The sequence below is a fragment of the Malus sylvestris genome, chromosome 2 (genome assembly GCF_916048215.2).
Source record: "Malus sylvestris chromosome 2, drMalSylv7.2, whole genome shotgun sequence".
In the NCBI taxonomy this organism is placed as follows: domain Eukaryota; kingdom Viridiplantae; phylum Streptophyta; class Magnoliopsida; order Rosales; family Rosaceae; genus Malus; species Malus sylvestris.
This window is the reverse complement of record NC_062261.1, coordinates 5,523,979-5,551,485: the sequence shown is the minus strand read 5'-3', so window position 1 is coordinate 5,551,485 and position 27,507 is coordinate 5,523,979. Positions and strand designations below refer to the sequence as shown.

The following is a 27,507-nucleotide window of genomic DNA, read 5'->3' as shown; positions in this document are numbered from 1 at the left end:
GTGATTGGCCTCCTGGTTGGAGGGAAACTCTTCTGGGTCTTTGACGGTATAACGTTGACCGGTGCTCAGTAGTTTCGGGATTGGTCAAGTATGGTACAAACAAAGGTAAATATAATATTTGCTAAGTATTATTGGGTTACAAAAATTGTTTAGAAGACATTTCTGTCAAAGCATTTCTTTCAATTTCACGATTACCCGTAAAGAATTTAAATTAATTTGGGCAATTCCTTGATGTGAGAATCATCATTCTTGTAGTAGTGTTATTGAGAGAATGACCAATGAATCCCTTGCTAATTTATTGGGTGCTTAGTATTATTGGATCAAGAACATGGTTTGTGTTAGTTTTACATATATAAAATAAATGGATAAACGGTTATCCGTTTATAACTGTGGTTAATACTCATAACCGCCCATTTAAATTTCGCGGGTAAACGGTTATACCCATAACCGTTTATTTATCTAAACGGTTACCCATAACCGTAACCGTTTAATTTAAATGAGCGAGTAACCGCGGTTACCCAAACCAATGGGTATTTGACCATCCCTACCCACAACCCTTCATGTGGGTGGGCCTCCATCCCCATTGAAAGCCAGAAAATCCTTAAATTTAAAGACATACGATGATAGAGGGTGGTAAGGAATCCATTTAGGACTCCACTGGAGTAGCTCTAAAGGGCGCGATTAACGGTGGTCTCCTTTTTGAAAAGGGCAGACAGAGCCTCAAATGGAAGCCGGCAATTCGACCGTTGCCGCGTCAAGGTTGAAGAGGGAAGATTGCGAGCGCACCACAAACGACTCTCGCTTCTCCACTTGGAAGGTGAAATGTCTCTGCGTTTCTTATGGAATTAAAGTTTTTATTTTTTTAATTTAATCCTAGAATTTGAGGATAAATTTGAAATCTTTGGAGATTTCTCTACTGATTTCAGTCACTGTTCGGTTGGAAAATTTCAAATTTACTCCAAATCCTTGCCTTAAATCTTGTTTCTCTGATTACCCAGATTCCATAATCTAATTTTACATGGTATTTACAATCTGGGTTTGTTGACTTTAATCTGGAATTTTAGGATAATTTGAATTTTGTTGTAAACATTCCTAGTTTAAGTATGATTGTGTAAATCCTAGATAAGATTTGATTCTAGTTATCCTTTCCTATTACAACTTGTATTACTTGGAGGAGAAGGAATATCTTCTCTCCCTTTACTACTATAAATAAAGGCACAATGTAGAAGGGATAACAACACACACATTCCCCTACAATTCTACAAACACACATCTCTCTCCTCTCTCTCTCTGCCGCCGGCCCTAGTCCCTCTGTCAGATAAAATAGACCACAACACGTTATCAGCACGCTCCTACCGCTGCGCTTAGGAATCTGACGTTGGAGATTTTTTTTTCTGCATCAAATCAGTTCATCCATATCATCACGCAATCAGGTTCTTTCCAAACAACGACTTTTAACTCGATATTTTGCAAGCCCTGATAGCATGAACATTCACCATGATGCATGACCCAACTTTACGTTTTACGTATTTTAGATTCTACATAAATTGTGTATGCTTCATAATCAAAATTGCTACAATTATGTGAATTTGATATTTGTCATGAATTGAATCCTACATATGTACATGCATTGAAACTATTATTTGCATATGCATCAACGTAAATATGTGATTCATTAAAATTATACATGCATATAATATAATTGAATACAAAAAAAAAAAAAAAAAAAAACGAGAAAAAAAAATAAAAATTTAGGGCTGCACACAGCAGCCCATTCCCCTCTTCTCACCCCGTGGGCCTGTAATCCCACCCGAGGGTTCTTGGCCTATATTTTTAGGCCCCGAGATTTTATTATTTAATTTTTTTTAAATAATATGGGTTTTTATATTTTCACCCACACTTTAATTTGGCCCTGAAGACCAAAAATAAATTAATTCACTTATCATTATACAATATTTCTGCATATATTCTTTGCATATTTGTTTGCATATATATTTGTGTTTGCATGCAGGAATATATGAACCTGAAGTTTATAATTACTTTGAAACCCGAAGTTTCTTATACACATGCCTTGTTAGAAAACCCAAAGTTTTCACTTAAATATATCACCCATGAAAACCCGAAGTTTTTCATGCAAAATTAAACCAATACATGTCTATTAGAACCTGTATGTTCTACTCCTATGTGAATGGATTGATTTTTCTCCATTACACTAACCACATCTTGTCCATCTATTTTGATAGGACCATGTCGAATTTGAACAAACTCGACTTCACCGCTTTGGAGGTTTCTGGAAGGAACTACCTCAAGTGGGTTCAAGATGTGAAGCTCCACCTCACTGCAAAGAACTTGCGTCCTGCTATTGAAGAAGCAACATATAAACCTGTTGGCGAAGCTGAAAAAGCCACTGCTATGATCTTCATCCGAAGACATATCCATGACGCTCTACAAACTGAGTACCTTGCTGAGGAGGATCCACGTGCATTATGGGTCGCTTTGGCTGATCGTTTCGATCACCAAAATGACATATTCTTGCCTGAAGCAAGACACGACTGGCAGCACTTGCGCTTCCAAGACTTTAAGTCTGTGAATGAATATAATTCTGAAGTTTGTCGAATCCGATCACTTCTCAAGTTTTGCAATGAAACTTTGACTGAAGAGGATCTCCTGGAGAAGACCTACTCGACCTTCTCTGCTTCTAATATTGTCCTGCAGCAACAATATAGAGCTCAGAAGTTCACTAAGTTCTCGGATTTGATCTCTGTTTTACTTCTTGCTGAAAAGCAGAACCAGCTGTTGATGAAGAATCATTAAGCTCGACCTACTGGGGCTACTGCTGTGCCTGAAGCACATTATAGCACTAATCAGCACCCAAAACGCCAAAAGAGGCGTGGTAAGGGCGGCCAGAAGCCATCCCACCAAGGTCAACAGAGCCAAGGCCCATCCAAGGGAGGAAACAAAGCCCAGAAGCGCCCAAACCTCGCTCCCAAGGCCCCGAACTTCAAGAATAAGGGCAAAGCACCTGCCACAATGAATGACGATATGTGCTATCGTTGTGGTTCCAAGGACCATTGGTCCCGTATTTGCCGTGCTCCCAAGAAGGTTGTGGATGCATATCATTCTCGTCGTACGAAGTTTGAATCAAACTTCCTGCAAGTGGACGAATCGGAGACTACAAAGATGGAGGTTTCTGACTTTCAGGAGGATACCACTCCTATGGAAGATTAGAATCTTAGACATAGACTTATTTTTCAGTTGAAATAATACAATTGGGGCCGAATTCCACCTAGTGGCCGAACCTCACCTTGTTTTTGGTTGATTTTGAACAATTTTCCTTTATGTTTTGGATTATTAGTTGGCGATTTATTTTGGATATTAAGTTTTTTATTCCTTGAATAAATGAAATTATTTTGAATTGATACTTGTTTTTATAAACTTTTATGCATGTGACCGATTCAAATTAATTTTTCATTCTAGGTATGACTAGTGGGAAAGTTAGTTGTCTGGCAGATAGTGCAACCACGCATACTGTTTTGCGTGAACGCATCTATTTCACTAACTTCGTACCTAAGAATGCACCTCTGACAACCCTCTCAGGCCCATCCAACCTGATCGAAGGATACAGTAAGGCACGTATAATGTTGTCCAATGGTACAATCTTGACCATTGCTGAGGCACTCTATTCTCCACGTTTCGGAAGAACGTTACTAAGTTTCAAGGACATTAGAGATAACAATTACCACGCTGAAACCCACGTAGAAAACGGAGTTGAATTTCTGTGCGTAACTTCCTACGAATATGGCCAGAAGCGTATTCTAGAGAAGATGGAGCGTAACCCGAGTGGTCTGTATACTACGACCATACGCCCCATCGAATGCCACTATGTGGCCGGCCCTACCACAGGGACCGCGCACGAAATTACACTTTGGCATGATCGTTTGGGACATCCTGGACGAATAGCGATGCGCCGTATCCTCAAAACTTCACACGGGCATCCACTAACCCGAAGCTTAGGTTCGATCCATGAAATTGCATGTCAAACATGTTCTATGGGAAAGCTTATTACTAAGCCTTCTTATGACAAGATTCGTTCGAATCCTCCCATTTTTCTACAACGGATTCAGGGGGACATTTGTGGACCGATTCAACCTCCCTGCGGACCATTTAGATATTTTATGGTTTTGGTTGACGCTTCTACACGTTGGTCACACGTGTGCTTGTTGTCCACAAGGAACGCTGCATTCTCCAAACTGTTGGCTCAGGTTATCAAGCTCAGGGCTCACCACCCTGATTATCCGATCAAATCTATTCGATTAGATAATGCTGGAGAATTCACATCTAAAACTTTTGATGACTATTGCATGTCGGTTGGGGTTGAAGTTGAACATCCTGTACCTCATGTTCACACCCAGAACGGCCTGGCAGAGGCTTTCATTAAGCGTTTACAAATGATTGCTCGATCGTTGGTCATACGTACCAAGCTCCCGATCGCTGCTTGGGGCCATGCAATATTGCACGCAGCAAAGTTGGTCCGCCTGAGGCCTGTTGCGACACAACCATTTAGTGCCCTTCAGTTGGTCACCGGATGCGAACCCGACATATCGCATCTGCGCGTTTTTGGTTGTGCGGTCTATGTGCCGATCTCGCCGCCCTTACGTACAAAAATGGGGCCTCAGCGAAGGATGGGAATCTATGTCGGATATGATTCTCCTTCGATTATTCGTTACTTAGAACCTTTGACAGGCGATCTGTTTACCGCTCGTTTCGCGGATTGTCACTTCTATGAGACAGTCTTCCCGTCGTTAGGGGGAGATAAGAACGTCAACGTTCCTAATGAACGACGCGAATTATCGTGGACGACTCCCACTTTGTCTCATTTAGATCCCCGCACCGCTCAGTCTGAAGCTGAAGTGCAGCGCATATTAGATCTCCAGAGCATGCCAGATGCTTTCACCGATCTAGCGCGCGTGACAAGATCACATATTCCAGCTGCGAATACGCCTGCAAAGATGGATGTACCAAATGTACGACGGACTACCCTCCTGGAAGCCCGGGACGCCAATTCTGGTGATCCACGTACATTAGCGGCTAGCCAATCATCTGCCCCTACACAAAAGCGTGGCAGACCCCTTGGTTCAAAGGATTCACACCCCCGGAAGAGGAAAACCAAGGCACAAGGTCCTGAAGAGCCTACCGTGAATCCGACTATCGCTTACTCATTTTACCCAACTCATGAGGAAATTCTAGATTATGGAAGTGTCCTTGAAGAGACGAATCCTCCTCCCGAGAATCGTGAGATTTCGGTCTATTATGCTAGCTTAGATGATTTGTGGCGTAGAAATGAGATGATTGTCGACGATGCATTAGCATTTGCAGTAGCTACTGAGATCATGTTGAGCGATGACATTGAACCGCGTTCCGTTGATGAATGTCGACGTAGAGCTAATTGGTCAAACTGGAAACAAGCAATCCAAGTCGAACTTGATTCACTTGCGAAACGTAAGGTGTTTGGACCTGTAGTTCCTACTCCTCCACATGTGAAGCCCGTTGGCTACAAGTGGGTTTTCGTTCGGAAGCGTAATGAGAAGAATGAAATTGTGCGTTACAAAGCTCGTCTTGTAGCACAAGGTTTCTCACAACGCCCCGGGATTGACTATGACGAAACTTACTCACCCGTTATGGATGTGATTACTTTTCGATACCTTATCAGTTTGGTAGTTTCCGAAAAACTGGATATGCAGCTGATGGACGTAGTAACCGCGTATCTCTATGGGGATCTTGATACGGAAATTTATATGAAAGTTCCCGAAGGACTTACATTGACTGGTTCAAATATTTCCAAACCCCGGAACACGCTCTCAATTCGGCTGAGGCTTTCACTATACGGTTTGAAACAATCCGAAGAATGTGGTATAACCGTTTAAGTGAGTATTTGACTAGTCAGGGATATGTGAATAACGAACTATGCCCTTGTGTGTTCATTAAGAAGTCACATTCCGGATTTGCGATTGTTGCAGTATATGTCGATGACATGAATCTCATCGGAACTCCTGAAGAGCTCACGAGAACTAGGGGTGGGTTGGAAAAACCGAAAACCGAAAAAAACCGGACCGAAAACCGAACCGAGGCCGAAAAAACCGAACCGAAAAAAAAAACCGAACCGAATCTGTTGAACCGAACCGAACCGAATCTGGTTGGTTCGGTTTCGGTTTCTGGGGTTCGGAAACCGAACCGAACCGAACATCTTCAAAACGACGTCGTTTTATAATATTTTATTAATTAATAACCCTAAGTCTAAAACGGCACCGTTTTATTCCTAAACTAAAACTGGTTCCCGAAAGTAAACTAACCCTAGCCGCTCTCCTCCTCTCTCGGTCTCTCTCTTGTTTTTCCCAATCCCCTGCCCAGATCGCAGATTGCAGTCGCACTTCCACTTCGCACGTAGCCTTGCAGCAGTCTCCTCCATCTGTCTCTCTCTCTCACAGCAGCAGCCCTCTCTTTGTCTCTCTCATTCCCCCTTGCAAGTTGCAGCAGCCTCACCTCTTATTAGAGATTCGCAGCAGCATCCTCTCTGTCTGTCTTAGAGATTCACAACAGCATCCTCTCAATCACAGCAAAAGGTACGGCAGCCTTCATTGTTTCGACTATGCTCATTGTGCTCTGGAAACTTCAATTGTAAAATATATGCACACACTTCTCTTCTTCTTCATGAAAAAACTTATTGTCTGGTTGTATCACTTATGAATCTATGTTTCTTTTTATATAGAAACTTTAGTTTACACAAACCCTTAAGATTCCCAGGGACTTAAAAATACAGGGAATCTACTAACCTATTGAAATGTCAATATTTGTCGAAAACCCTTTTTCACCTCATATTCGATATGAGTGAGTTTTTGTGATTTACTTAGGAACTACTAATTGAACAAATAATACAGCTTAAAGATACCTTGTTAGTGCCCTCGAATTAAGTATTAAGGTATCTTTGCATTGCTTTTGGGTCACTGCTGATCAAGTGGAGTTCCTTTTCTTTATAGATGTCTAGGGAAAGTGGTTTTAGATAGTTCGATGAACCCTACTGTTGAATCCGTGTACGCAAATTCCCCCATCTCTACATGAATTATTAGATCAAAAAAACCAAAGTATAGTTATGCACTTGAAATCACAGCAAGTGGTTTTAGAGATTTGATTTGTATTTTAGTGAATATATTGATTGAGTTGTAATAACAGATTGGGTATTTTTATGCTTCATAAAGTAATTGAATTGAGTTTCCACGATTGATTGTGCTTGAGATTGGGTATTTTTATGCTTCGGAATGTCACTGGGGCACATAGCTGAAGCATTTTGACTGAGTTTGCTGTTATGTGACTGAGTTTTTATTATATATATAATGGCTGCAGGTTCAGGTTGTGTATGTGTTGTGTGATTCAGTTTTTATTATATATATATAATAAATATAATGGCTGCAGGTTGTATGTATATAATGGCTGCAAGTTGTGTATGTGTGTGTTTGAAACAATATCCTTAATGAAGCGAGTTTGGCTGCAGGTTGTATATATATATATTGTGAAGGGAATTTGGCTGCAGGTTATATATATATTTGCAGGTTATATATATATATATATATATTGTGAAGGGAATTTGGCTGCAGGTTTTATATATATATATATATATATATATATATTGTGAAGGGAGTTTGATTCTTGCCTTCCATATTTTATCGTGATTTTGTATCATTGGCCTTTCATATTTTAATTAACATTTACTTTTGTATAAGTTTGTAGTACTAACTACTATCCTCTTATTATTTTGTTTGAATTAGATGAAGTCAAAGGTGTCAAAGGTCTCAAGAGCCTCAAGCTCAAGTTCAAACTCAATGAGATCAAAATCAACTAGCCCTCATGATCAAACGAACTCATCTTCGAGTATACCATCGGAAGTAAGTATTAAGTAGTCATATCTTTCTATTACCTTAGCCCTTATGTTTAATAATTATTTCATTAATTGTAATGATAAGAGTGAGTAACCAACCATAGCAAAAACCTACCATACCCATCTTATTTGAATAATTAATTGTATGATTCTCTTATTTTAGATGGACATTGTTGGTGAATCAACTCCGCCTCAAAACGCCGTGGTGGCACCTCGACAAACCCCTACTTCTCTTGGTGGATCCGGAAATCCCTCTGATGCAACTCCAAAAGAAGGTGACGCAAGTGACCAAGTAAGTAAAGAAGAAGCTCTTTTGGAATCATTAAAAAGTCATGAAAGGTCTTCAGTTTGGGAGCACTTTGATAGAAAAATTGAGGGTGGTAGAGTTAAGGGGTTGTGCAAGTATTGTGCCCAATCATATATGGCCGATCCGGATAAAAATGGTACAACTAATTTAAGAAACCATTTAGCAAGATGTAGAAGCTACGGTCCTAATAAGGAAATATTTGCTGCAAATAGGCAAAAGATCTTAACCTTTGCTAGCACGAAAGATAAGTTGGAAGCTATAGGTTTTTCTCAAGAGGAAGTAACTAAGGCTTGTGTTGAGATGATAATTATCGATGAGTTGCCTTTTACTTTTGTTGAGGGAGAAGGTTTTCGCCGTTTTTGCATGCAAGCATGTCCTATGTGGAGAGTGCCTAGTCGTAAGACAATTGCTAAGGATGTACTTAGCTTGTTTTATTCCGAAAAGGATAAATTGAAGAGTCAATTGAAGACATTTAGGGTGTGTCTAACAACGGATACATGGACATCTATTCAACAAACCAATTACATGGTTCTCACCGCCCATTTTATTGATGATGATTGGATATTACATAAAAAGATTTTGAACTTTTGTGTCATTCCAAATCATAAAGGAGAGTCCATTGCTCAACTTTTGGAAGAATGTTTAGTGGAGTGGGGTATAGAGAAGGTGTTAACTATTACAGTTGACAATGCTTCCGCAAATGATTCCGGTTTAAGGGACTTGGTGCACCGAATAAGGGGGTGGGGGATTCCTAATGCACTCTTGCATGATGGAAAATATTTGCATATGAGGTGTGTTGCTCATATCCTCAATTTGGTTGTGAATGATGGCATAAAATTGTTGAATACGGCTATACAAAGCATTCGTAATGCGGTTAGGTATGTAAGATCTTCCCCTCAAAGGTTGGAAAGCTTTAAAAGGTGTGTTGAGAAAGTGAGAATAGATAGCAAAGGGCTTGTAATTTTGGATGTCCCTACTAGATGGAATTCCACATTTTTAATGTTGGAATCGGCTTTAAAGTTCAAGATGGCTTTTGATAGATTAAAAGTAGATGATGGTCATTACCTTCCATACTTTGTTAAAGACAATCATGATAGTACGAGGGAGGGGCCACCTTCGATGGATGATTGGAGTGAGGCGGGGATATTTGCAATCTTTTTGAGACCTTTTTATGAAGTCACTTTAAAAGTATGTTGTTCTAATACTCCAACCGTTCATACTACTTTTGGTGATTTGTTTAAGATCAAAAGTCTCTTGCATGAAAAGAAAAATGATGAACTTTTATCTATGATCTCCATGTTGATGCAAGAAAAATATGACAAGTATTGGGGTTCAATTGAGGACATGAATCAATATCTTTTTATTGCACTTGTGCTTGATCCTCGCCACAAATTAGAGAAAGTTGTTGATTATTTTGAGATACAATTTGGTGAGGACGAAGAAAAAGTTGAAAGTGCCACAAATGCGGTGAAAGACTTATTGATTGATCTTTACAAGATTCATGAAGATATGTCTTTTAGTACACAACAAAATATAAGTAGTAGTGGTAGTTCTCAAACAACAAGTGGAGACTCTTCATCAAGCATGACCGAAATAGAAAGAAAATTGAAAGAAAAAAGTGAAATGAGAAAAGCAAAGAGAGCTCGGGTTGTGTATAATGATGTCGACAAGTATCTTTCCGATCCTAATGAAGGAGAAGAAGAGGAGAACTTTGATATATTGAATTGGTGGAGGGTGAATGGGGTTTCTAAGTACCCTATTTTGGCACGTGTTGCAAGAGATATCTTAGCTATTCCCGTATCAACCATTGCTTCGGAATCTTCCTTTAGCACAAGTGGACGGATAATTGATCCATATCGTAGCTCTTTAAGTCCAAAAATGGTGGAGGCCTTGATATGTACTCAAAATTGGCTTAGGTCTATTCATGTTGCATTACATCATGAGCCAACCATTGAGGAGATGGAGTTTTGTGAAGAAGTTGAGAAAGGTAATTTTATTTATTGCATTTGATTTTGTTAGATTATTTTGAATAACATTTTAATTAGTATCATTTGTTTTATTATTTGTATGTAGAAATGGCAAGTGGAAGTTCAAAAAAAGGTGCTATGTTACCCCCTAGGCCGCCCAACCGTTAGTAAGCAAATTGTCATTCAAACTCGAAATGGTTGAGCGTTGATCTTGAGAACTTGAAGAATTATGTGCAAGGATGGAACTTTAGATGTTTATTGAATTTATAATCGTAGTTGTAATGTTTATTTAGGTGTGGAAGACTTCTTGAACTTTGAAATGTTTATTTTAGGTGTGGAAAACTTGAACTTTGATGTGTATTTTAAGTTTGGACTTTGATTTGAACTTTGATGTTTATTTAACTTGGACTTTGGAAGGCTTGATTATAATTGATTTTTGAATGGAATGTTTATTTTCATTATCTTTGTTAGTTTGTTTGATGATTCTATTAGAAATTTGGAATGCTTATGTTGAAATGAGACTTTGATTTTATTTATACTCCTTTGAAAGATGTATTACAAAATGGCTCAAGTTGTTTTCTTAGAAACTTTTTTTTTTTGTTGCTGAAAAAAAAAAAAAAAAAAAAAAAAACCGAACTGGGCCGAAACCGAACCGAAAAAAACCGAACCGAATGCAAACCGACAGAAAACCGAACCGAACCGAACCGAACAGTAATTTCGGTTCGGTTTCCGGTTTTGGCAAAAAACCGAACCGAACGGAACCGAACCCACCCCTAACGAGAACTGCTTCGCACCTGAAGTCGGAATTTGAGATGAAAGATCTAGGTAAGACTCGATACTGTCTTGGTCTCGAGATAGAGCATTGTTCGGATGGAATCCTAGTACATCAATCGAACTACACCCAGAAGGTGTTGCGCCGTTTTAATGAGGATAAAGCGAAGCCTTCGAGTACTCCTATGGTCGTTCGTACGCTAGATGCAAAGCGAGATCCCTTCCGTCCGAAGGAGGATGATGAAGAGATTTTGGAGCCTGAAGTTCCTTATCTAAGTGCGATAGGCGCTTTATTGTACTTAGCTCAATGCACTAGACCCGACATCTCCTTCGCTGTTAATCTTTTGGCAAGATACAGCAATGCACCAACACGCAGACATTGGACTGGCGTGAAAGACATCTTCCGTTACCTTAAGGGTACTACGGATTTGGGCTTATTCTATCCCTACGAATCCTCGAGTGATGCCGCACCCTATGCTCATCGGGTTGATTCTCGCCTTGTTGGTTATGCCGACGCTGGATACTTATCTGATCCGCACAAGGCGCGTTCTCAAACGGGTTATGTCTTTACCGTTGGAGGCACCACAATATCTTGGAGGTCAACTAAACAGACCTTAGTTGCCACTTCGTCTAACTATGCTGAAATTCTCGCCTTACATGAAGCAACTCGGGAATGCTTTTGGTTGAGAGCAGTAGTGGGCCATATTCGAAGCTCCTGTGATCTTCATCCCGCCGTTAATGCCCCGACGACGATTTTTGAAGACAACGCAGCTTGCATCGAACAGCTCAAAAAGGGTTACATCAAAGGAGACAACACCAAGCATATTGCGCCGAAGTTCTTCTTTACACATCAACAACAAGAGCATCAGAAGATTGAAGTCACGCAAATCCGATCACAAGACAATCTGGCCGACCTCTTCACCAAATCACTACCGAAGGCGACGTTTCAGAAGCTTGTTCATGGAATTGGTATGCGTAAACTTTCTGAGTTGTAACTTTGCTATTTCTCTGTGGAATTATGTCAAACTCAGGGGGAGTATCTTCTAGATACTTGCTTGATCTTAATGTACTCTTTTTCCCTACGATTAGGAGCATTTTTCCCACTGGGTTTTTGCTACCTAACTAGGTTTTAACGAGGCACCCACCTTGGGCTGGTCATATCCCTGATGACGTCCTGTAGACGTTTCTTTTGACTTTGCATTTCTCACGCATTTTTCCTTAGACTATGGATTTTATCCCTACTTGGGTTTTTTCCATAGCCTTAGGGTTTTTTAGTGAGACTTACTCCTTATGCAAGTTCCTACCTTATTGAGAATAAGCGTTGTTCCTTGGAATCAATGCCAACGAGTCGACTTCCTCAACTTCTGCATGATGCTGAATCTACCTTGAGTATTTACCCACTCAAGGGGGAGTGTTGTAAACATTCCTAGTTTAAGTATGATTGTGTAAATCCTAGATAAGATTTGATTCTAGTTATCCTTTCCTATTACAACTTGTATTACTTGGACGAGAAGGAATATCTTCTCTCCCTTTACTACTATAAATAAAGGCACAATGTAGGAGGGATAACAACACACACATTCCCCTACAATTCTACAAACACACATCTCTCTCCTCTCTCTCTCTGCCGCCGGCCCTAGTCCCTCTGTCAGATAAAATAGACCACAACAAATTTAATCCCAAATCTTTACCTTAAATTATGTTTCTCTGATTACCCGGATTCCAGAATCCAATTTTATTTGGTATTTAAAATCTGTTTTTTTTTTTTTTCGTTCTGTATTTGTTATTGTGAATTTAGATACTAGTTGGCCCTTCTGATTGGAAAGACCATTCGCTGGGCAAAGAAGGAGCTGAAAGATATAGAGTTCATAACCTTCCCGAAAAGGAGAGTCCCGATGTCTATGAACTCGGGGTTTCCGGTTGTAGCAGCCAAGGCCGTGAGATTGGGAAGCATGACCCAGGCTGCATAGTCCCGGTGTACCTTGGACAAGCTGATAATGTGAGGACTCGACTTCAGCAATACGGTCGTTCAGGTGCTCATTTGGGCAAGGAGTTTGAGGACTTACTGTCAAGAGGCAACTCCATTGCGTATAGATGGGCTTCTGTGAGTATATCTCAATCTTGTTTTCTTTAAAGTTCGAAATGACTTGGGTTTTCTTGGAAAGATCGGCATTGATGCTAGAATGTTGAGAGTGTAAAATCTCATGTCGGAAACTTGACAACGTGAAATACAGTATGTAAGTGAGTGGTTCCACTACTAGCAACGCTGATGCCTTTTGCAATAAAATACCACACTAGCAAGACCAGATAGTTAAATGCAAGCTAGGGATAACGTCGATGTTAGACCAGTTAGTAGTAGGCTGCGAGTGCGCTTGTCTGAAACCTTGAGATATCATGCATTTGCTAAGTTACCACTGTCATTCTTACGAGTTGAAGAAATGGGATATTATGATGGGCCTTATTGTTTCTTTGTTGATTGTCAAACAGTTGGAAAACCAAAGCGACGCACTGAAAACAGAAAATCGGCGGCTTGGTACATATAATTATGCATGGAATAGAAACAATAATGGAGCAAGGCGCCCTGATGATGTCCATCAAAAACTCAAGGAGATAACTTCCAGTCAGAAGAAAGTGGGCATCAGAATTGAGTCAAGCAAACCAATTTCAACGGGTGACAAATTCGGTGCTTATGATGACAGGGATATCGACAACTCCCCTTTTCAGGTCTTCAAGCTCAGCAGAGCACAGCCTAGGTTGGTTTCATATAGAAGCATTACTGAGGAGAATACTGGTATAATTTGTGGGGTGGATGTAGGAGATGGTTCTGTTTGCAGAATAGCACCAGTTCCCGGAAGACAGAGGTGTGCTGAACACAAAGGGATGAGGATTAAGGGGTCAACCGGAGTTGGGATATCAAACAGCAATGTCGACTCACAGTGCGGCTTTATTAGCAACTATGATCCAGTAGAGTCTTGCGGATTCATCTTGGCTGATGGATCATCTTGTCGAAGGCATCCTATTCAAGGGCGGAAAAGGTGTTATCAGCATAAAGGGAGAAGAATTTAGAAACCCTAAACTTGGGGACTTCACAATCCGTCTGGTTCGCCTAGGCGCTAGGCCCCAGCCCGCTTCCGATTAGCGCCTAGCGTGTTTAGAACCTTGCTACAGTGGTTGTTTTATCTTCCTTAAATTAATTATATAAAGTGGAGAATGCAGGTTTCAATTTGTTGTTGCTTGCTATTTATGCCTAGGAAATAATGTTGCAGCTTTATCTATTGGTGCATGCCCTTTAATTCAATGTTGTATTGGCCAAAAAAAAAAAACAATAATATTGTTGTAAACAGCTTGTTGTGTTACATGTCATTTATATTGAACTCAAAATCTGTTCTGTGATTCCGAAAATTCTATGATATAACTTCTTATTTTGATCTTTGTTAATTTCCTATTTGGTTCCGAGAAAATGTCAGAAAAAATGAACGCATTGATTTGCCCTTTTAGGTGCGCATCATCCGATCAGATAGTTTTTGTTTGGATTCCGAGAAAGTGTAAGAAAATTGCACGAATTGATTTGATTTTTCAGGCGCGCACCGAGTTATGTAGTTAATTTCCTGTTTGGATTGCGAGAAAATGCAATAAATTTTTAACGAATTTGTTTGATTTATAGGCGCATCGAGTGGCGCACAAGCTATGGATCTAGAACCGGAGGCCGCTGGCGCTTGCACTGCACTCGAGGATCGCGGACGTGTTCGCGGTGGACATACACCTAGCGGCGAGGATCGGAAAGGGGTGCTGTTCGACCACGCGACAGGGGTGGTGGTGGGGGAGACGGCGGTGATCGGGAACAATGTGTCGATACTCCACCACGTGACGCTGGGTGGCACCGGGAAAGCCGGCGGAGACCGGCACCCGAAGATCGGCGATGGGGTTTTGATCGGTGCAAACGCGACGATTTTGGGGAATGTGAAGATTTGGGAGGGCGCAATGATTGGGGTCGCTTGTGCTGATTGATGTTCCTCCATGGACCACGGCGGTGGGAAATCCGGCGAGGTTGGTTGGTGGGAAGGAACGGCCGTCGATGCACGAGGATGTGCCTGGCCAGTCCATGGATCACACCTCGTTTATGTCGGAGTTCCGACTATATTATATAGAAAATTAGAAGTTAGTTTCTTGTTCGTTTTGACAGTTATTTCTCATTAAGTGGCAGCTGAACTAGTTATGTTAGTTATTTCCCTGCCTCTAATGTTTTAACAATGCAATAATCCTTTGTTTTGTGATCTTTTTTAAATTAAAAAGGAAAATATTATTCTTTTCGATTCATGGACCGAAAATTGAGAAAGGCGTGAAAAGTCAAAATAAATGTGTAGATAGCACATTACAATGCTATTAAGTATATGAAATAACAGTGAGTTAAAAGAAGCATAAATTCTCCACGAACAAATTTTGTGAGATATTAGAATTGATTGGTTGGTGGTCTATTTACTATTCATATTCCGCAACTATTTAACAAGATTTGTCTTACCTTAAAGATCTCGTTGAACAAAATAATAATATGATTTAAGTGAATTTTAAAGATAAGATTAAACAACAAATCAACCGGTCACTCATATTCCGCAATTGTCCTGTAAGATTTGTCCCGCAGAAAACCTTTTTTTTCTTTTCAATAAGAGAAAACCTTGTTGAGTAAGAAACTAATGTGAAGTAAATGGAAACAAATGAGTGGGTAAAGCCCACAATGGCAAAATGACTCAATTACCCCCATCATTTCCACATCTTTCTTCTCTTCGCTTTTCACTTGTCGAACCAGTTTAACCACAACAATGGCTTCTCTAATTTTTCTCCAGCTGACGAGGAACTCCATCATCTCTTCCCGGTTCAAATCCCGGGTCAAACTGAACCCGCACGACCAGCTCTTTCTCAATCCCAAAATGTGAGCACCCCATTACGTACGAACACGAAGGATGTGGATTTGATGCGTCTGTGCGAAGAGGGTAAGGTCGGAGAGGCGTTGGAGTTTATGGGTCGAGGTGTTTCTGCCGATTACGGAGTTTTTTGCGTGTTATTGGAATCGTGTGATGGATTGAAGTCGCTTGAGGTTGGGAGGAAGGTCCATGAGTTCTTAAGACAGTCTCCGTTTCGCGGGGATATTGAGTTGAACACTAGATTGGTACAAATGTATTGGAGGTGTGGGAGTATGAGAGATGCACGCAAGCTGTTTGATAGAATGTGCGAGCGGAGCATGGGTTTGTGGCATTCGATGATCAGTGGGTATGCAGTGAATGGGCAGCGTGATGAGGGGCTGTTGTTGTTTGAACAAATGAGGAATTCAGGATTGAAGCCTGATAAGGAGACTTTTTTGGTAGTGTTGGCGGCGTATGCTAGTGCGGAAGCTGTAGACGAAGGCTATGCGCTCTTCGAATCGATGACGAATGAGTATGAGATTGTGCCAGAAATTCAGCATTATTTAGGACTTATTGATGTCCTTGGGAAGTCTGGTCATTTGAACGAAGTAGAGGAGTTCATTGAGAAAATGCCATTTGAGCCTAATGTGGAAGCTTGGGAGGCTCTTAGAAACTTTGCGCAAATTCACAGAGATATTGAGCTTGAAGATCGCGCGGAGGATTTGTTGGTTAGTATCGACCCTTCTAAGCCAATGCGGACAAAATCCCATTGCCTCCGCGGAAGAAGCACTCAGAGATTAACATGCTAGAGGAGAAAAATAAGGTGAGTGAGTATCGGAGTACAAATGAGGAGTATGAGAAATTGCAAGGTTTGAAAGGACAGATGAGGGAAGCGGGCTATGTGCCTGATACAAGATACGTGCTGCATGACATCGATCAGGAGGCAAAAGAGCGGGCCTTGCAGTATCATAGCGAGCGTTTGGCAATTGCTTATGGTCTGATCAGTACTCCAGCCAGGCAAACTCTAAGGATTATAAAGAATCTTCAAATCTGCAGTGATTGTCATAACGCCATGTCGAAGATTGTTGGGAGGGAGCTGATCGTTAGGGATAACAAGCGGTTCCATCATTTCAGGGATGGGGAGGGAGTGCTCCTGTGGGGATTATTGGTAAAGTTATCTGCAGTTAGTGATAAAGCTTCTGCAGCAAGAAAATTCAGAGCAAGATTTATGGCTGGAAATTAAACTTTGTCGAAATTTATGAGTGTTGTTCGTTGTAGATTATTGTTGTACTTAATTCTTTTACACTTAATAGAAAACAAATTTTAAATGGATAAACTTATTCTAAAAAATATAAATAAGGCAATGTACAGTGAATTTTGAGTTTCAATGAGTAAAGTAGCGAGTTTTGAGTTTCAGTGAGCAAAGTGTGATCAAATTCGAATTCCAGGGAATAAAATGGTGACTTTAATTTTGAATTTCAAAAGACAAAGTGGCGAAACAAAATCGAGTTCTAAAGCCTTGCTTTATTAATGTAGGGGGCACTAAAGAAGGTGGTTTCGCTTCCTACCATCAAGAAATCGTATCTTCAGGGGATTCAAAAGAAAACTAGCCCAAGCTTTGTCAATCGTTATTGGCAATTAATTTAGAACATGTGTGATTAAACATATTGATTTATTTTGTTAAATATTCATATATAATAGTTGCGCCCCCCATTGTAGTATCCCTTTACCCCAGAATGAAGTTGATGATACCTTTTGTGGGACCTTAATGCAAATGGCAAATTTCCGTGTTTAATCAAGTGGTTGGTGATTACATTTGATACCATTTCATGGATCTACAGAAAGGCGAATTTCTTGGTGGATGCATTCACTAGCACAAGGTTTAATTTTAATAATTTTCATGTTTAGGATAGGACTCTGCCATCTGTGGGAAGAAAATGTTTCATGTTCGACTGTATTAAAACTGGATGTGACCATTGACAGTGGTTACTCTATTTAGTGTTTTTATTTTTCCTATATAAAAAAGTTAAAGCAATTATTTTTCCATGGTGATGGTATTTCCACAAACCAACGATTAAATACTTCATATGGACATCGAAGTTCTAACTATTAGAACCTAATTAATATCCGAAAACAATAATTAAATGTCAAGGACTATAATTAGTTTTACTAAGATAATGAGTGTTACTCTTGCATCACGGCTTGGGTTCGAATACCATCGACTTCCTAATCTAACATCTAATCTAACAAATCTTATGTTTAAAAAAGAAAAAGAAAAAAGGAAAAGGTTTTATTCAAAACGTAATGTTTTTCAAGGAGTAAAATAGAATCTTCCGATTTTTAAATGGGTGTATGGAATGGCTTTAAGCTTTATGCTTGGGCAAAGTATTGTACCTTGGCGGGGCTGTCAGCATTGCATCTTGGTTGATGGAAGCAGCTTTATGCTTATGTAAAGTGCAATTAATTGTAAGGGGAAGCAAAGCATCAGCATCTCCCTTCGCAGAAAGAACTAGTAATGGTAATGGATCTTTTGTCCTGTCTTATTATTCACTGTTTCATGAACTAATATATTGTCATTTCATTTGTCAAGACCTTTCATTCATCAGCTTCCAACACCCTACACCTCCACCCTTCTTGTGTCCTTCAGCTATTTCTCTATTCTCTGCTCTCCTCTTATCTCCGTCGTCCCTCGCGCGAGTATGGATTCTGCAAAGGTGTTAGAAACTCTCTACACTTTTCCGGTGGAGGGAATACTAAATTCAGTCGCTTCACTTGCTGCTCAAGAAATCAGTCTTTTCCGAGGATTCAAAAAAGAGCTAACTAAGCTTCGTCAATCGGTACTTGCAATTCAAGAGTTCTTAGGCGATGTTTCGTACAACAAACCACGTCACGAGGGCAAGGCGGTGGAGGACTGGGTGAAGAAACTGAAAGACGTAGCTCATGATGCTGATGATGTATTGGAGGACATCAACTACGAAGTTCTCAGGCGTCAAGTAGAAATTCAAAACCACATGAAGAAGAAGGTTCGTAACTTCTTTTCGATCTCCAATCCCATTTTATTTCGTCAAAAGATGGCCCACAAGATTAAGAGCATCAATGCGTCACTGGCGGCTCTCAAAAGTGAGGCACCTTTCATTGGCTTAGTTGCAAGGAGAGTAGATCAAACCCCTCCAGGTATGGGGAACAGAGAAACCGTCTCAAGCTTCGGTCACGATGAGAAGATCATTGGAAGGGAGAAAATTGTGTCGGATATCATTGCAACCTTGATCGAGTCCAAGAATCAGGAAGAGTACCTTTCAGTTAAGGCCATTGTGGGAATGGGAGGACTCGGAAAGACGACTTTGGCAAGATCAATATTCAATGATGATGCTATTGGTAGACATTTTGTTGCAAAGATGTGGGTGTGTGTATCCGACACTTTTGAGGTTAATTCAATTCTAAATCGGATGTTAGAATCCCTTAACTCAAAGAGTACCGGATTTACAAGTCAGGAAGCATTGGTGAATAACCTCAAAGAAAGTTTGACAGGAAAGAGATATATTATGATACTCGATGATGTTTGGAACGAAAATGAGGAGTTATGGAGTGATTTTACGAGATGTTTGTCGAGACTCAATTCTGCTCCTGGAAGCATTGCCATTGTTACTACCCGTAGTGCTAAGGTTGCATCAATCACACAGACAATGCCAAGGTGTGATTTGGCGAGCCTATCAGTAGATGATTGTTGGTCCATATTAAAGAGTGAAGCATTCCCAAATGGTGCTCCTCCTTTAGATCCAAAACAAGTGGACATTGGAAGGGCCATAGCTGCAAAGTGTGTTGGTGTACCATTAGTGGCAAAGGTATGCATCTATATATTATTATATTCACCCTTGCTTGTTTTGTATTTGGCTTTCTATTTTAATAACATAAACATAGAAATAGAGGGACGTGCGGGGGATTCTTAGGTGTAATAGGTGAGGTCAGATGGTCTGCATGCGCTGATTAACAAACTAATTTTACTAGAAAAGAAAAGAGTTAACGGACTATGACCAATAAAAAAAAGAAGAATAATACTTGAATTTACTCCTTGAGAGATGTGCTCAATTCCACATTTGCAAATAAATTTACGAAAAAACAATTTAATATTACTATTATTTGAACGTTACAAAAAATAATTTACCTATTGTTTAAATTTTACGAAGATAATGTATCTACTAGTTTTTGTTTAATGAATTTTAATTTACCTATTGTTCATATCTTAAAAAATAATTTACCTATTGTTCAATTTCACAAAACACTGTATATTCAACTATAATTTACTTACTATTTAATTTCGGGTTAAGTACAGAAATCTACCTAACCTTTAGGGTCGATTTAAAATTGGTCCTAACTTTTTAAAATATTATGAATAAATACCTAAGGTTTTGAAAAGGGTTTTAATCACAAATGGTCCCTGACATTGATCAAACACATCATTTTGGTCCTTGACATTGAAAATCAATAGAAATGGTCCCTGAGATTGTCCACCATCCATCATTTTGGTCATTCCGTTAAAAACTCCGTTAAGTGTCCCGGAGCTCTTGGCCGGAAGTTTGGGCAATTTTCAAAGCTTCGTAACTCAATCGTTTCTTAACCAAAATCAACCCATAATTTATCAAAATGAAGATAGGAAAGTGTAGAATAAGATTATACATATTTGGAAGCTCAATGGTTGCCGGAGATGGCCGGAAAATAGCCTCAAAGTTGACTGGTCCGAGCAAAAATTGGAAAACTCGCCATAAACTAGGTAAACTTTAAACGTTCATAACTTCTTCAATACTCAACAAAATCAAGTGATTCAAAAACAAAAATCATACTTCTCGAAGAGACAAAAAGAATGGTACCTTTTTCGATGGCTAACTATTTGTGGTTTGGCTGGAAAACGGCTCGAAAATGGCTAACTCGAGACCAAGACAGCCCCTTTCTAGCCTTTTTCCAGCCAAACCACGGCTAGTTAGCCGTCGAAAAAGGTACCATTCTCTTCATCTCGTCGAGAAGTATGATTTTTGTTTTTGAATCACTTGATTTCATTGAGTATTGAAGAAGTTATGAATGTTTAAAGTTTACCCAGTTTCCGGCGATTTTTCCAATTTTCGTTCGGAACAGTCAACTTTGAGGCTATTTTCCGGCCATCTCCGGCAGCCATTGGGCTTCCAAATAGGTATAATCTTATTCTACACTTTCCTATATTCATTTTGATATATTATGGGTCGAATTTGATTAGAAACGGTTAAGTTACAAAGCTTTGAAAATTGCCCAAACTTCCAGTTAAGAGCTCCGGGACACTTAACGGAGTTTTTAACGAAATGACCTAAATGATGGATGGTGGACAATCTCAGGGACCATTTCTATTGATTTTCAACGTCAGGGATCAAAATGATGTGTTTGATCAATGTCAGGGACCATTTGTGATTAAAACCCGTTTTGAAAATTAGACATCCGTTAGGTCACTGACACTATGTTGTAAAGTTATCAGTGTTAAGTGATGGGAACAACAAATAAATTGAAGGGCATATTCGAATTTTTACTATCATGTCATCTATGGAGTTCTAAATCGTCAAAGCTACACCTTTTATCCAAGCATGCCCTTCAGTTTATTTGTGGACGTCGTTACTGACACTCTAATGTCCAACTTTTAAAACGTTAGGTAATTATTTGGAATGTTTAAAAAAGTTGAAACCAATTTGGAATTACCTCTAAAAATTAGGTGGTTCTACGACATAACCCTTTAATTTAAGGAAGATGATGTATCTACTATTTCTTGTACATGGATATTAATTTATCTATTGTTTATATTTTATAAAAAAAATACCTATTTTTTGTTTTTTATGAAAATAATTTACCTATTGTTTATTTTTTTTTTTACGAAAATATTGTTTCTCCAATTTTATTTTTACGAATATAATCTACCTATTCTTTAATTTTTTGTGAAAAAAATGTACCTATTGTTTTTAATTATGTTTACAAAATTATACGTATAGATAGAACTAACAAAACAGTAGGAAGACTAAATAGATAGATTTTAAGGAAAACTAATGAAAATGACCTGAAAATTTTGAATTTTAACAAAATAAAGGGTAAAATAAATAGTACCAGGATTTACTTTTTAGTGTAAAAATATAATTTTTCACTATAATAAACAGTAGCATAAGCTTTTTGTTAAAGTTTCCTAGATTTTAATGCGCTATCAAGTCAAAATTAAATAACGGTAGGTTAATAATATGCGTGTGATAGAGAGACGTTTATAGAATGTTGTGGCACTACCCTATTAAGTGGTGAGCGTTATCACCTTTTTTTCGCAAACGTCACATGATCATGGCTTAACAATAATTAATTAGTTTAATTTTTTATGCATATAAAATAATAACTTAATAAGTAAATTACAATTCCTTCCAAATTTGTTTCCGTCAAATCTTGAGAATTGAGATCACTGTCCGTGAGCTCGGGTCCGCTTTGGAACCTTCACCTCCGGACTAATTTGTTCGGGCCGTTAGATGATATCCTACGGCTAGTAATTAATTTTCTTTAGTAGTTTTCACATAAAATTTCTCTCACTTCCCCCTCCCTTTCTGTCTCACTTTCCCCTCTCCGGAACCTTCACCTCCGAACCAATTTTTCGTGGCCGTTAGATGATATCCTACGGCTGGTAATTAATTTTCTTTAATAGTTTTCACATAAAAATTTCTCACTTTCAGCTCCTCCTTCTCTTTCCTTTTTCCATCAAAAAGTTGTAGGAACCTCAATGTCACATCAAAACGTCGGCTTCTCTCTCCTCTTTCAACATTGCACTAGCGAGTTCTAATTAATCATGGTTAAGCCACGAACACGTAGCATGTTATATTTAGTTGAATTTCTAAATAAGGACAACCATCGTATAAAATGAGTGTAAAGTATAAGAACAAAATGAATCTTCAATAGATCGAAAAGTGAGTCCTTAAAGTATAGGGACTCAACGGATACATAGTGTATGTTCTTGCATATAGGAATTGTATAGGGATAACTTTGAGTGAAAAAAAAGAGTCCACAATTTGATTGAAGCTTTTAATGCTTTTAATTTTGATACTTTTAATTAATAAAAAAATGATAACATAAACAAAAAAATGTGCACATTGAACGAAAAACGGTGCTCACAATCTTGATTGAAAATTTTATTTTTTTTAATTAATTAAAAAACTATTAACAAAAAAAATGTGCACCTAATCAAATTATCAATTAAAATCATAAAAAAAAAACTGCAAATTTAGACATTCTATCTACCATAAAAACTCTTCCACTGGGACAATATTCCTTTAGAAACACAAAGATTACTTTAAGTCCTTAAATGAGTACTCAAAAGTAGTGTTAGAGTCCCTAAATAAGGACTTCTATTAGAGATGCTCAAGAAGGGTGATAAAGCTTACCATCTAGTAAGGGTGATAAGCAAATTTGGACTCTTGTGGTATGGTTTATGTCAGGAAAACAAAAGTTGTTGGTGTTTAAATTTAAAGAACTCTATTAAACTTAATTCTAATCCTTGAAAAATATTACTCTTATATTAATACATTGTGTAAGATTATAATTTAATTCTAGTCCCTTACTCAATGTCCAAGTCAAAATGCATTTACCTCATATATTATTTATATTTTAAGGTTTTATTACTCTTTTTCTTCCAATAATAATAATACCATGTGTTCACGTATGGTTTTGCATTTAATTCTATTTTTCATTTGATTCATCATAATATATTTTGATATAGACGTTTTGTCTACTAATTTTATTTTCAATAGTATAATCGATATACTTTGTGTTCTTTATTTAGGTACATTAAGTTGTTTTTAATTCATTATAATATTTCGATGCATACATTTAGGTACATCTTTTAACACAAATATTGGAGAGCAATCTTGGACTTTTCATCGAGTGAAAACAAAGTTGAGATTCACTTAAACTATTAACTTTTGTGTTAACAGGTATTAGGAAGCCTGATGCGTTCCAAACATAGTACAAGTGAATGGTCGTCGATTCTGGAAAGTGAGATATGGCTGTAGACATCGAAATTTCGGTAAATAAATGTTGACCGATAAATCAAAGTGTCAACGCTCATGTATTGCATAAATTTTACACGTAGCATGTGACTCAACGAAAATTGAAATGAGTTGGAAAAGTCATCAAATAAGACACGTGTCAACACCTGGCAGAAACGACTTATTTCATCTGGGATATTATATTCAAAATTAGGCCTTGGAAAATTCTATAAATACAAGCCCATTTCATTCATTTGAGAGGGAAATTGATATTACACCTTGAAGCTCTGAAGCTCTGAAACTCCGAAGCTCTCAAGCATCCAAGTTCCCGAAGAATCAAGAAAGCCTTCTTCGTTCTTCGTTCATCGTTCTTCCAAGATCAAGCCCCGACGGCCCTTGGATCAACAATCACCAACTCAAGATCAAGCCCCGACGACCCTTGAAGAAAGTGTTCATCATTCATCACCCGTTCATCCTAAGATCAAGCCCCAACGGCCCTTTGGATCAACAACAGCAACAAATCCACACATCCAACTGTTCTTCAAGATCAAGCCCAAAAGCCCTTGAAGATCCGTTCATCCATCAACCTTCAAGATCAAGCCCAAAAGCCCTTGAAGAAACGCTCATCCTCAAGATCAAGCCCCAACGGCTCCTTGAAGACCCGCTCAAAATCCACCTTCAAAGATCAAGCCCACGACCCTTGAAGAACGTTCATCCTTAGGTCAAGCCCAACGGCCCTTTGGATCAATCACACATCCACAAATACACACCTTACGGAGATCGAATCAGAGGATCAAAATAGAGAGAGATTGTAACCCAAAACTATCAAATACAAATATATTTGTTTGTGCGCGTTGTTCTTGTCTCTTTCGTTTCAGGAATTTTCCGTGTTCACAATGGCAATTACCAAAAACAGAGGATAAAATCATGTTGGTTTTGAAGTTAAGTTTTGATAATTTGAAGTCTCCATCCTTGAAACAATGTTTTGCATATTGTTCAATTTTCAAAAAAGATTTTGAAATTGAACGGGATGACCTGGTCCAGCTCTGGATGGCTCAAGGATATCTCCATTTTTCTCCCAACATGAGTATGGAGGACATAGGCAATGAATATTTTAATACTCTATTGCAAAACTCCTTATTTCAAGATGCTAGAGAAGATAAGTACGGCATTATTACGGAGTGCAAGATGCATGATCTTGTGCATGATCTTGCAGAGGAAGTATTCAAATTTGAAATAATGACGCGAGACACTGATCAAATGGATGATGATGCACGCAAGATTCAGCATGTTGCACATATTTCTTCCACGACACTTGAAAGAATTACACAAGGGAGTATTAGGAGATTGCAGTCGCTATTTGTTGATTGTGAGGTCCCTAGTAACATCTTTGAAAGGTTTAGAGGTTTACGAATGTTGAATTTATCCGTGACTGGAATTGAGGAGTTGCCAAGTTCAATTGGAAAGTTGAAACGCTTGAGGTATCTCAACATTTCCTGGACAATGATAAAAGAACTCCCCAAATCTATTGGCAAGCTCTATAATCTTCAGACGTTAAGAATGTCATCTACAGACATTGAAACGTTTCCTAAGGAAATGGAAAATTTGATCAACTTGAGACATGTTTATTTTGATAAGGGTAAGGAAGTTCCATTTGGGATGACAAGATTGACTCATCTGCAAACGCTACCTTCCTTTATTTTGGACGAGGATAGGCGTCATAGACTTGATGAGCTGGGCGAGCTAAATGAATTGAAACGGAAACTAGTTATTGGATCATTGGAACATGTGAGAGACAAGGAAGAAGCAGCAAAATCAAATTTAGTAAGGAAAGCAAACATACGAAAATTGAAATTAAAATGGGGGTGTGACCATTCTGCGGATCTTGACGAGGATATTCTCGAAGGACTCCAACCACACCCCAACTTAGAAAGCTTGACGATTGAGGAATTCAAGGGTACTAAATTTGCATCTTGGATGATGAGAAATTGTCGAGTAACCAATCTTCGTCAATTGAGAATTAAGAGCTGTGAGAAATTGTTGAGCTTGTGTTTTGGTGGGTTAGAATATTGCCCATCACTTGAGACGGTGGAAATTAAGGATTGCGGCCATTTAGAATCATTCCAAATTTCATCATCCCAATCTCTTCAGGAGTTGAAAATAGTTGGTTGCCCAAAGCTAAGATGCACTTCAATTCACAGTCTGCCCTCACTCCGCAAATTGGTTATTGAAAAATGTACGTCTCTTGAGGAGTCGGAAAATCTACAACAACAGCAGCAGGTGAATTGACAATTGAAGATTGCAATGGATTCACAAGTATACTGAGTGGGCTCCATTCTTGTACTAGTCTTCGCACACTGGTTATTGATGGTTGTCGAAATTTGAGGACTTTGTCGGGTCATGGGCTACAAACCCCCGTCTCTCTTGAGAAGATGGTAATATGTGGTTGCTTTAATCTAGAGGCTATTCCCAGTTTAGACAACCTCACGTCCCTCACTGAGTTGATTATTTGGCGATGTCATGGATTAACAAGTCTACCGAGTGGGCTTGCATCCTGCACATCTCTTACCAAATTACGGGTCGACTCATGCGTCAATTTGATATCTCTGGCGGATCACAATGTGTCCAGCTTGCAATCTCTTTCCTATTTAGATTTATCTTGTTGTTTGAAATTACAATATTTGCCCAAGGGGCTGCACTCTCTATCTCGTTTGGAAGAGTTGCGGATCGGTGCCTTCTGCCAAGAGCTCGATTCTTTCCCTGATTTTCAGGTCCCATCGAAACTGAAAAAAGTAACATTGTTCGGGTATACGATGTCTAAGCTCAAGTCTCTGCCTCAGCAAATTCAACACTCTGCTTCCCTAACTGAGTTGACAATTTTGAGATTCGATGGTCTGGAGGCTCTTCCAGAGTGGTTGGGCAACCTCACATCTCTTACTAAGTTGGAAATTTGGTTCTGTGAGAACCTGATGTATCTGCCTACGGTCGAAGCTATGCAACGCCTAACCAAATTACATGATCTAGAGATTGGACAGTGTCCCCGTCTGGAAGAAAGATGCGCCAAGGACAGCGGCCCAGAATGGCCAAAGATTTCTCACATTCCACATCTGAGGTAATTTTTATTTTTGGAGCCCTTATTTTAATCTCCAATCAATTATCCATGTATCTTTTGTTCAAAATTCCTCATTCACTCTCGTTTTCTGCAGTTTTAGATGATTGTCACTTGATGATTCAAAAGGCTCTTACCAGACTGATGACGGAACCTTCCATGAATCGACCATCTATCTATTCACCGTTGTGGGAATCTCAACTATCTATCGACACTCGGCAGTAGGGAAGCCATTCCAAATTTTACTGTTGCCTTCTAAATTAAAAGAAGCAACCTGCCCGACAGTCAAGTGTAGGTTTCTTTCCCAAAACAGTAATTCATGATTTGTTCTCTTCTCTTGTCTTAGTTCCATTTGGTTTGTAATTCATGATTTCCCACTGTAATTCCCGAAACTGTAATTCTTAATTGCAACTGTTTACGAGTCTGCGGTTATTCTGTATATGTTATAATGTTCAAATATGTTCTAAGGCATGTTGCGCATGGTTGTTACTTGTTATGGTG

General features: G+C 39.0%; 4 protein-coding genes and 1 pseudogene across 4 annotated transcripts in view; all 5 read left to right on the top strand.

Moving 5' to 3' along the window:
* Positions 1–581: 581 nt before the first annotated feature.
* On the top strand, positions 582–14,409 carry LOC126599086 (protein EFFECTOR OF TRANSCRIPTION 2-like). The gene is made up of 3 exons (XM_050265441.1): positions 582–817; positions 12,774–13,079; positions 13,463–14,409. The coding sequence occupies exons 1-3, from the start codon at positions 725–727 to the stop codon at positions 14,039–14,041; spliced, it is 978 nt and encodes a 325-aa protein (XP_050121398.1). The 5' UTR covers positions 582–724; the 3' UTR covers positions 14,042–14,409.
* Positions 1,239–3,271, top strand: LOC126599106 (uncharacterized). The gene is made up of 2 exons (XM_050265452.1): positions 1,239–1,433; positions 2,244–3,271. Exon 2 carries the CDS (start codon positions 2,248–2,250, stop codon positions 2,812–2,814), a length of 567 nt encoding a protein of 188 aa, XP_050121409.1. The 5' UTR covers positions 1,239–1,433; positions 2,244–2,247; the 3' UTR covers positions 2,815–3,271.
* A 26-nt stretch (positions 14,410–14,435) lies between the features above and the next one.
* LOC126588247 (serine acetyltransferase 5-like) lies at positions 14,436–15,285 on the top strand. The gene is made up of 2 exons (XM_050253337.1): positions 14,436–14,520; positions 14,640–15,285. Exons 1-2 carry the CDS (start codon positions 14,436–14,438, stop codon positions 14,981–14,983), a joined length of 429 nt encoding a protein of 142 aa, XP_050109294.1. The 3' UTR covers positions 14,984–15,285.
* A 449-nt stretch (positions 15,286–15,734) lies between these two features.
* LOC126599099 (pentatricopeptide repeat-containing protein At2g15690, mitochondrial-like) lies at positions 15,735–17,261 on the top strand (annotated as a pseudogene).
* A 1,006-nt stretch (positions 17,262–18,267) lies between these two features.
* The window catches only part of LOC126597499 (putative disease resistance protein RGA3), a 30,575-nt gene continuing 21,335 nt past the window's right edge, over positions 18,268–27,507 (top strand). The window contains exons 1-3 of the mRNA XM_050264294.1: positions 18,268–19,715; positions 23,844–23,917; positions 24,776–25,459. Coding sequence (XP_050120251.1) covers positions 18,573–19,715; positions 23,844–23,917; positions 24,776–25,459 — 1,901 coding nt within the window. The 5' untranslated portion in view covers positions 18,268–18,572. The remainder of the gene's footprint in view (positions 19,716–23,843; positions 23,918–24,775; positions 25,460–27,507) is intronic.